Source organism: Egretta garzetta, unplaced genomic scaffold (assembly GCF_000687185.1).
Source record: "Egretta garzetta isolate BGI_Z169 unplaced genomic scaffold, ASM68718v1 scaffold292, whole genome shotgun sequence".
NCBI classification, from domain to species: Eukaryota; Metazoa; Chordata; class Aves; order Pelecaniformes; family Ardeidae; genus Egretta; species Egretta garzetta.
In genome coordinates this window covers 1,240,221-1,251,155 of record NW_009258789.1, presented here as the reverse complement: position 1 = coordinate 1,251,155, position 10,935 = coordinate 1,240,221, and the positions used below count along the sequence as shown (strand labels likewise).

Genomic DNA, 10,935 nt, shown 5'->3' with positions numbered 1-10,935 from the left:
TTATGACTTTATATGGCTTGTGATATACAGTTAATAGTATGGAACTTAAGAATTCCTGTGGGTTAGTTGGTTAATCCTTTAAAATACAAACTTTTAAATAAATGCTTTTTGACCTGAAGATCTTAACTGGGTATTTAATTAGAAGATAGGAAAGAAAATACTGCTTCCAAAGATACCACTCCTTTTGTTTACAGGATTAAAACCTGGGTGTGCCATATTCTTTACCATTTCAGTATGTTTCTTTTTATATTGCAATACCACTGAGATAAAAGAATCCACTGGAACTACTTGGGGGGTTGTCACTATTAATTTTGCTGGATAGGAATAGTCTAGAGGGATAACTGGCACACATCAGTTGCTGCAAATTAAAAGATGCAAATCTTTACATTAACATAGGGCCATTCAAACAACAACCGAAGACATGAATCTGATGAAGACAGTTTGGGAAGCTCTGCAAGGGTAAATAAAGCAGAAATGTTCATAGACAATTAGTTTGCACTCTGCTTGTCCTTTGTTCACTTATCTGCCATCTAACTTCACATCACTAAATCAGATGTCAGTTTTCCTTCCTTCTCAGCTACAGAACACATTTATTAATATTAACTTACAACTCTGTTTCCTTTTTTTGTTTTGTCTTTATTTTCCAGTTAAAGAAGTACTGTTATAAACAAATTGTCACCTCTGTAACTGATCCCTGACATAAATTAGTGATTATGCATGGGTTTCTCAAAAAAATACCTAATTCTATGGATTGTTTTTCTGCCTAACTAGACTATATTTCCTTTCTTTGCTTTGTTTTTGGAATTGTGTCCCATATGTGGTTGAATTCTTCTTTTAAAAAAAAAAAAACATGCAGTGTTTGAAATATGTGACAGTAGCTGTCTTCACTGTGTATCTAACTGTGCTAGGGAAGATGAGACCTTCTTGTATGTTTTTACGAAATACAGCTTCTGTGATAATTTATTTTCTTAAGCAAATAACTGTATTCTGCAAGGAAAGAAAAAACAAAGCTTTGACAACAATGAATAATTTAATTAGATACGCTTTCTAGAGTTTCCTTGTAATGATTATATATTGCTGTTTCAGGAAATTGAAACAGCTTTAACAGACTGAAGTTCTGTGCCAGTAACCTTGCCTGCTGAGTTTCCCCTGTGTACCTCCAAAGGCTTTCATTTTGATAGGATTGGTTTTGACTACTGTTTCCCATCCACCCATTATGTTGAAAAGTTGTTTATTCTCATTTGTGTTGGACATCCTGAGAAACACCAGTGCATTTATCTGCCTATCATCTTCTGCATTGTTACTTTTCATTCTTCTGGAGTTGTAGAATGCAAGCAGCATTTAAAGTGTTTTGAACTGAAATTCTGACCAGAAAAGTATGGGTTTAATGTTTTTGTGCATGGATAACCTCAGTGCTTTCAGTGTGACTATTCAGGTGCTTATTTTTGTATGTACCTTTTCTCTGATTCAGAACTTAAAAGATAATGCTTTGCTTCCCTGCTGTAATTTATGGACAATAATTGATATTGGGGTTAGAAATAGAGGGCTTTACTCTGTTTGTTTAATGAAGAATAATAACCATTTATTCAGCTACTAACATGACTTGAAAGCTGTGTCTTAAATTACAGTATTTACTAATCAGTAAAAATACTAATGAGGCTTTGACTTCTGGATGGTAAGCCATATGAATAGTATGGAAATGTTGAATTTTGGATAGAAATAATAGTATATTCCCTATTTCAGATCAGTGTGGAGAAATGGAATCTCTACAACTCTTCCAGAGTCCACATCCACAGACCATCCTGCGTTGCCCAAGAAATTCAGAGGCTCAATGCACTGGAACTTGAAAAGAAAATTGGGAAGTCAATTCTCGGGAAGGTAGGATGGGTCTAGTAATCCTATTCTTTCCAACTGGAAAGAAATATCTTGTATTTATTGCTTACATAGAGGCGTTGTCCTGCATGAGTGATTTGTGCAGGTGAAAATAAATAACATGTCTGTAGCTTTTTGTCACCTAATCACATTTTTATAATGGACACCTAAGCTCAGGAATCCATGAATTCCATCTGCTTTTGGACTTGCAACATCTGGGCTCCTTTGGGAAGGACCCTGCTGTTAGTTCATCTTGCCTTTACAGAGACATCACACAGAGAAGATACAGTGGGATAGATACGGTGTGCCTGACCCATATACCTTGGAAATAGGCAAGGTTGTGCTCTTAAATGGTAGCACGGGCCAACTCGTTTGACAATGCAAATGTGAATTAAGTTTGGGTTTATGTATGGGCTTAAGCCCATACACACAGGATCTACACACAGTGTAGATCTTCCTGAACATCTTGAGAGCCTCAGATGAAACCTGCCTTTCCTTTGGGGAGGGGAGGAAAAAAAATCCTCAAAATCCCATGATGTGTTTGGAATGAAATCCTGCCCCCACTGAGAAGAAAGGCTTCAGTAGTATGAGGATTTTATCCTTTCCTGTGAGGGCCCTTGCTGTATACAGAAGTTTGTGACCCATGGTCACTGCTGTTTGCGCTGGTGGTTGGCGTGTTAGGCAGTTGCAGGCTGTGTGCCTTTAACTACAACTCTCTCCTAAAGGTCTCCAAGGCCCCAGCAGATATGCTGGGACATGCCGCTCAGACCTGGTTTGCTGGTGTGGCAGCCTGCTGGGATGCTGCTTAGGGCACGCTAATGTGGGAAGATGTTGTGGCAGCTACTGTCTTGCTGAATTAGGTCTTTTACCTCTAGTAGTCAAGTTTATAAAGTTGTATGTGTCTAAGCGTACGGAACTGGAGCAGCAGCTGCACTGTGTATAACCATCACTTTTTGCCTGTTTAATCTGTTCAGGCACAACTCGGGCTGCAAGTCCGTGTGTTATCAAACTAGTCCTCTGCTCGCTCAGAGGTACACAATTAGCTTTAATTAAGCAATCACCCCAGAGACATATTTTTGTGCCTAAGGAAAGTATCGGCACAGGACTTTTGAAGAAGCGGATCTATTAATACTTGTGTCTCTGTACAATTGTGTTGTAGGTTCATTTGGCCCTGGTTCGCTATCATGAAGCTGGGCGTTTCTGTGAGAAGGACAAGGAATGGGATCAAGAGTCAGCCCTGTTTCACCTGGAGCATGCTGCAGACTGTGGGGAGCTGGAAGCCATCGTTGGGTTAGGGCTCATGTGCTCTCAGCTGCCACATCACATTCTTTCTGAGGTCACTCTGGAGGTAAACAGAAGGATCAAAGAAAATGCCAAAATGCAGAATTGTGGTCCATTGTAAAAATAAGAATAGCAGGAAATGGAGACAAAACAATAACCATAGTTAGGTGTTCTGTAGCCTCTTCAGAGAAAAAAGATGATTTTGTAATTAAGGACTTGCACAAAGCAGCAAAAAAATGCTGCCTGTTCCTGGTTTTGACAGCAAATTACTGCATACCTTGGGAAGTTTTTGAAGTGATCTTTACTATTCAGCTTCTTAGTTTCTCAGACATACTAAATGCAGTTTCTCCAAGTCAGTAATGGCTGCATTTAGTGTTAGAGAAGGAAGCGATGGTATTACTTAAATATGCATTTTAAAGGTTTTATTTGTTTTACTAGGACACAAAGGAGAACAGAAATAAAGGATTTGATTACTTGCTGAGAGCAGCAGAAGCTGGAGACCGGCCTTCCATGATTCTGGTAGCAAGAGCATATGATACAGGTGTAAATCTTGGTTCAGACAGGTACTGTGCATGACTGAGTAACTTGGTAGTACTCCACGGTGGGGCAGGGAAGGAGAAGCACTTGCTGAGTGTCTTTCATTCCGATAAAGAGCTGCTATGAAGTAGGGTTTTGGAGTTCCTTCAAAGTTACCCAAGTGTGAATAAAAGCAGGGTTTAGGCCATCATATATCAACACAGAAACAGAGATAACTTCTATTGGACACCTGTATGTTTGAGTTTAGCCCGCATACTGAGGTCACCCTATGATAGCCAAATTTTTTTGCTCTGAAGTTGGTGATAAAACTCTCCTTGACTTCACTGGGAGTTGCATACTTGGAAATTGTGGGATCAGTGGGGAAAAAATTAACACAAGAGTTGTTTTGGAGATGTAGTACCCTAAAAATAAGTGAAAAGTATTTACAGCTACCATGTGCCCTCCTTAGTGATTTTTTTTTAAAAGCACATTTTTTTTTTCTCTAATTAAGCTGTGAAAGAACCTGTAGAACAGGAGAAATAGGTGAAGTTGTAAAGTGACTATAGATGAGATGCAGTCAGCTAATATATTTTTCACAGTTGTAGTCTTTCACTGCTTCTCATAACAAAAGCAGGAGTGGAAGTTTCACAGGAACATAGTCTTAGTGCTGAGGATGTTACTTTTAATTAAGGATGATTTTAAGTTTTAAGAAGTTTAAAAATGCTTTTACCTCACTAAGTCTATTTTAATTTGGCCAGAGCTCCTATCATCATAGGAGGGATGGGATCAGCACTGTGACTAAGAAATAGATTGTGATTTGCCAAAAGGCTACACAGTATATTGGTTTGATTTATTCTTTTTTTAGCATTTTAGAAGAGTTTTTTTAAAGTGGGCAAACATTAATTTCCTTAAGAACCAAATAATAACAGTTGATGATAGTGATTTTTCTGCTTTTGTATTGTCGCATGTCTTTGGTATTTGAGTATTCTGTTTTGCACAACAGTGAAACACTTGGCAATGGTGAAATTTAAAATAACATTGAACTTCTAATTGAAGTGCACTGAGCATTCTCAATATGAAAATCACTGATTTTAAAGTATTTATGAAACAAGACTTTCTGCAACTTAAGATTGTTTCTAAATCAGTTATCTTCACGAATATAAATGCCAGACCAAAACCATACAGCTACTAATGAAAGCTCAGACCCTGGAGTTCAGCAAGACACTTCAGTCTGATACTTTCTCCTCTATAATTACTGCATAAAGTGATGCCAGCCTCATTTGATACAGTGACCTTACACTGCAGTGCAGAGTTAGTGAGCCTCCATGAAAACATTTGCTTTCTTGAAGAGCATCAGGGCTCTTAGAAGCTAGTGCAAAGTTGAATTCTGAATCTCCAATGCAAAGTATATTTGTTTCCTAAGGTAACCATCTTCAAAAATTATTTTCAACTTCAGAGTACAGGATTGGAAGGAGGCACTGTACTGGTACAATGCTGCACTGAACATGACTGACTACGATGAGGGAGGTGAATATGATGGCACTCAGGATGAGCCCCGGTATCTGCTCCTGGCCAGGGAAGCAGAGATGTTAATGACAGGAGGGTTCCACCTGAATAAGGATCCACAGAGATCAGGTGAGGCCTCATAATCCTGCTTTTCCTTTCCTTTTCTCCCAACATGTACTCCAAAAATACATTTCCTCCTTCAGCTGTTAAAAAATGTACAGAGGGTCAGTACCCTCAGATTTGTAGATGAAGCTGTAATGATGCTGGGTGATACAGGCTGAAAACAGTGAAATAAGAGATCTTGCTGATGGCGGGGGTAGCGGGTGGTGCCAGGTCCAATCCTGTGACACACTGAGTCACTAGCTAGCAACCTTCACTCCCTGTGAGGCTTCTGAACTGCAGGTTGCTGCTTGTATATTGAGTTACACCCATGACTCCCAGGCCCTACACAACATTGTTTTAGTTGTTGTGTAATCTACATGTCAGATGTCTTAAGTCTTACAGTCCTCCTGAGGACTCCTACGGGATGGTCATACTTCCATCCTTGCAAATACATTGAAGAGCCATCAGCAGTCAGTCATACAACTTTCAACTTGAAGAGTGAAAGCCAGATTCCCAGCTGATGTAACTCTGCTGACACTATTAAAGTACATCCAGCCCTGTGATTTGACCTCAGTTTCTCTTTTTGTCCTTTAATTGCTTCAGGATAAAGAGATAGTTTTTAATCCTGTCAACATAACTGATATAATTTCCTCCTCTAGGTGAGCTGTACACAGAAGCAGCAGAAGCAGCAATGGAAGCCATGAAAGGCAGACTGGCAAATCAGTACTACCAAAAAGCAGAAGAGGCTTGGGCGATGATGGAAGAATGACATGACAATTAAGAAGTTCTTGTAGATAATTTTTTTTATAGACTTGCTGCATTTGCAGCTAAAATGATATATTTTTATGTGGCGTTACCAGTTTCTTTTTTCGTATTTTAGTTGTCTAAATTTTTTTAAGGGAGAAATCCAAGTGTAAGTGGTATGTAGGGTGCCATAGCATAATTCTGCTAGTGTTTTAAAGCTGTAATACATACACACTTGACCTTTTGTACTTTTTTAACTGTTAGAACTGAGGGGCCTAGGTTTTTTTAACAAAAAATGAAGCTGATGTTTGTTTAGGTTTCTCATGTCCTGGTTTTTATGCAGCAAATGATCAGTGTGTTTACATTTTTCTTCTCCTCCCCACATATAGAAAAAACATTTTCCTAAATTCTCAGCATTTCTTCATAATTTTTGTTGTATCTCACCAAATTTGCATGTGAATGTAAATTTTCAATTTAAGCATGCAGCTACTCATTTTAATAAGTAGTCCCATTCTGTTTTGTGTGTGTCGTTGTGCACTTCTGTAATTCTTCTCAAACAAATTCCAGATAGAATCCTTACAGCTTGGGGAGGGGCAGGGAAGATGCTTCAGATTGGCAGTGAGGATATTCAGGGTGGAATATGTTTTATTCATTACCAACATTGTGTATTTTACCACCAGAAAATCACTGATGTTCCTGATGAGGTGAAGCATCCAGCTACCTCTTTTTCACATTTTGCACCATATAATAACTACTGATCTTATATTTGTCCAATGATGTACAGTAGCAAGATTTGTAATATATGGGTAATTTGAAGTTATTTTTACAGTGACATCTCAATTCTCAGTGAAGCTAGATCATCTCGCTTTGAATGAGAATACACCTTCCACCATTTCCAGAGGGATGTTTGAAAAGGTTAGAGGAGGTTGATTCACCTGTTTTTATGTACAGAAAATAATTTGTCTGGTTTAAATAGCTTTTAAAATAGTGTTTTATCTGTAAATGGTTTCAAACACCTGTTAGAGAAAATTGCTGGTTAAAAAGAGAAAACAATATTATCCCCAAACACTTGAATTTCTGTGTCCTGTTTGCATAATCCTAACCAGTAATGGGAGGACAAATACATGGTAGTGGTTGAATTATCATTGCACAGACATAAGTTTCTTCCAAATCCAGTATTTAATTCCAAAGCTTCTGTGTCATCTACGCAGATAGTACAGAAGCTGTTCCTATTTCTTAACAGTCATTATGCAGGAGACTAAGATGGAAGCTTTTGTCTTCTTGGTCTTACAGTCTCCTGAGGGTGTAAATTGGTATGAATAAGGGGCAGCCTTTGTGAAGCGCTGAATGACCTGTAATGCTCACTAGCCTTACCTTAGCCAAGCTTTTAAAAGCCTGCTTAAAACTAAACAGGCTGCTAGATGATGCAGTTGATTTCACTGGGACTTCTTAGATGCATAGCCAAGCAATATTAATTTCTTGTAAAATATAGAAGCCGTTCAAGGAACAGAAATCAGTTCTTCCTTTCCTGTGTGAGTGCCTGTCACTGGGCTCCAAATCTGTGCTCCCCATTTACTCTCCTGCAAGTGGATCTTGAGTTATTGTTTAAACAGAATCCAAGCATGGTGTTAGTAACAACTGCCACAGTCTGAAAGAGGTGGTTAAGGAAGTCAGATGGGAAGATTTGAATCCTTTCTAGGAAGGAAGGAAAAGTTATCCTTGGATGTTGTACTTCTGGGTAGGTACTGCAATCACTAGGCAGTTGTAGCCATGAGTAGCCTTGGAACACAGGGCCACATCTTTTTGCTGTATAATGCAGGGGGTGTGGGAAAGTAGCGCTCATGGCCTTTTTATTTTGTTTTTTGTTTTGAGAGTGAAGGGGAAGCTCTTCACCCATCAATGGAGGAATGTCTAATTTCTAGATCTCAATTGGGCTTGGGTAGATTGGTGCTATGATAACCAAATTTTTGGACCTAATATTTTTTTGACCTAATATGCTGAAATAGAACCAGTCTGTAGGATCATAAATCAGATGAATGGTTTAAGTGCCTATCCAAAGTTCTGCTTTAGGTGCCTAAAGCCTCTTTTGGATGTGGCCTTTTTGCTCTTTCAGTTCATAGCATTAAAATACCAACTCTCAAAGAAAGGTGAATGTGCCATTTACCTCTGAAGACAGCTCAACAGTCAGTGTTTTGTGCAGAACCAATACAGTGTAACAAATTCAGACAAAAGGATTTGTTTTCCTCATAAGGTGTTGATGCCAAGTCTTTGAGATTTTCCTTGAGAAGAAAGCATGTGTTACAATGCCACCAACCATGTAAGGAGGAGAGGCGCTTGTATGTGCCCGTCCAAAATGTGTACATAAAGGACATAGAGTGTAATTATTGACACTTTCTGGTGTAGTTTAATTTGCTAAACTCAGTAGTTCATGATTTGCTGACAGTTCTCCGTAGATCTGGTATGTAAATGTGCATAAAGCTCAGTGAAAAGATTATTATGATTAATTCTTGGTTTTAAAATAGTACTTTTTTTAGTGATACAGACTACCTTCAGTCCTAAGGTGGTATCATGTTATTTAGCTATACAATGAATAGGACTGTCAGTAATTTGAAAATGGAAATTGTTTACAGAAATGTGGACAGCTTATTCTATGACATTCTTTTGAAGAGAAAAACTATGTATCTGACAGACTTTTGGAATGATATTGCTATATGCTGTATTTTTAATCTATTCAAAATGAATAAATAAAAATCTCTATTTTTTAAAAATGTGAAAATAAATCTCAGGCTCATCCTGCCAGAACTTACCCAGTTTCAATGTTTCCAGATGTCAGTGGGAATATTGCTTGGGTAAGGACAGCGAGATAGAAGCCTTTGTTGTATATCAGACATGCAAATACTGATTGCCTGCATCACCTAGTCCTCTCACTCACTCTGGTTTCATTATGGCTGGTCAATAAAGTTCTTTTTGTCACTTTTCTCAGTAGCATTTTAGTCTTTGCCTGGGGGGGATTTGCTTTTGGTTTTTTCTTTATAATTTGCCAAAGTTCAATCCTACTATTGTAAACTTCTAGAAATCCTCTGTGTTGTTTTTATTATTTCATCGCTGATGTAATTAGCTTTCAACAGTCAGAAGTAACTAACTGGGAGGAAATAACCAGATGTGTACCAATCAAAGCTGTTTTCCTCAAGAAAACTGAATGGTTGATGTGCTGTTTTATTTGCTTCCAATTACAGATGCAAGGTCTGTAACTAATGCAGGATAAGATGTAAGGACTGAAGTGCTCATTTGCAGGACTTCTACAGAGGCATCTTTATGCCTTCAGTTTTTGCTTAGTCCTGAGAAAAGAATGGAAATACTTGGCCTCTGATTTGAGGTGGGAGAGTTTTTTGTAATGGCTACAGTATCTAATGATACACTGTCATCTTCAGTATTATTTATTCCCCTTTCTGTTCAAGAATAAACTGTCTGTTACTAGCTCTTTCAAACTGTTAAAAATGGAGCTCTTACTGTTCCTTTTTTATTGCTTTATTTAGACAGGTATAATTTATTATACCTGTATACTTAAACAATATGAAACTGTTCTCTAGCAAAGGCACTTTGAAAAGGCAAAATCTCCTAACAGAAAAGCCCCAGCAGGGATTCTTCATTCCACCATAGTGTCACTAAGGTGAAAAATGGTGAAATTTGGCACTGCAAGTCTTGTCTTTAGCTATAGCTGCTGTCACTGGGAGCTGGAGTGTTTGGCAAGTGTAACAAAGGAAGTGGGGATAGCATCCATCAGAAAGCATGGAGACAGCCAACACGTATAAAATGTAAATAAGAATATTGCCTGTTTCTTAATTACTGGTCTGTGGGACTGATATGAATCTCACTCTCTTCCCCACAGGTATAATTTCACTTCTGAGAGTAGAATGACTGCTGACAGACACAGGTATAGTTTAGGTGGGCCACATCAGGACTTCTCATCTGAATTTTAAAAGGGAGGATTTTGCTCGAACCTCAGATTGGATTCAGGGCCAGTGCTTTGGGTGGTGAGTCAGGCTGGTTTCAGGTTTAAGTTCAGGGGCATCTCTCACGTGCCTCCCACTTGTGGGGACCTGAACACTTCATGGGGACAGCTCATGGGTGTGTAACCGTCATGCCTGGTCCTTAGTCTGGACATAATCAATACAGGTTTTGGGTCCTTGCTCTTCTCTTGTTAACTCCTGTGCCTGGAAAGCAATATAATGAGGCTGGTAGATTTTGTTATATTCTGAGTTCTCCTGTAAGTTCGTTCTTTTATGGGAAAAGTCCCATAAACATTGTCTTACCTTGCACTGCTAAAATGAGAAACCTAGTGACCCAACTGACAGCCCTGAGGGGTGACCTGTGCTTTTATCCCTGTAAACGTCACGCAGGGCTTACATGAATAATCTTGGGTACCCAGGCTTCCTTCAGTGTTCAGGAGAAATGTCTCTGTGGCCAGGCACACAAATGTGTCAGGGGCAGAGGCTGAGCTCACAGAGCAGGGCAGGAAAGCACTTCTCCAGAAAGGTGTTGGTATCTCTCACTGCTTTGTTAAAAGGACCTGTGGTGTCGAGCAGCCCTTACAGCGAGAAAACCACTTGTAAGATGTGCTCCATGCGGCCTCTCACACACCACATCTTTCCCCCCCGCCCCCCAAATGTGCAGTGCTGTGGATGGTACCGTGTGTCCGCTGCTGCATGGACAAGTGCTTGGAGACTGCTAAATCAGGCTCTTTCCAAATTTCCAAGAATTTCAGGCAAAATGTGGACAGAGGCTCCCAAGGGCACCTTCATGAGGCACCAGGCAGCTACGGTGTGCTAGTACCCCTTTTCACAAGGGTTGTACTGATTACTGCTGCTGGTACACACTGCCACGCCGGTCCCTGTGCTGCAAGCAAACCCCCCC

General features: G+C 39.3%; 1 protein-coding gene across 7 annotated transcripts in view; it reads left to right on the top strand.

Moving 5' to 3' along the window:
- EEF2K (eukaryotic elongation factor 2 kinase) overlaps nucleotides 1–8,957 on the top strand; it is a 36,146-nt gene extending 27,189 nt beyond the window's left edge. For 6 of the 7 annotated variants that reach the window (XM_035889253.1, XM_035889254.1, XM_009649547.2 and 3 more), the window contains 6 exons: nucleotides 397–459; nucleotides 1,744–1,878; nucleotides 3,032–3,220; nucleotides 3,592–3,716; nucleotides 5,126–5,304; nucleotides 5,937–8,957. In XM_035889253.1, coding sequence (XP_035745146.1) covers nucleotides 397–459; nucleotides 1,744–1,878; nucleotides 3,032–3,220; nucleotides 3,592–3,716; nucleotides 5,126–5,304; nucleotides 5,937–6,046 — 801 coding nt within the window. In that variant the 3' untranslated portion in view covers nucleotides 6,047–8,957. The remainder of the gene's footprint in view (nucleotides 1–396; nucleotides 460–1,743; nucleotides 1,879–3,031; nucleotides 3,221–3,591; nucleotides 3,717–5,125; nucleotides 5,305–5,936) is intronic. The other variant, XM_035889255.1, reaches the window with a different exon arrangement.
- Nucleotides 8,958–10,935: the final 1,978 nt, after the last annotated feature.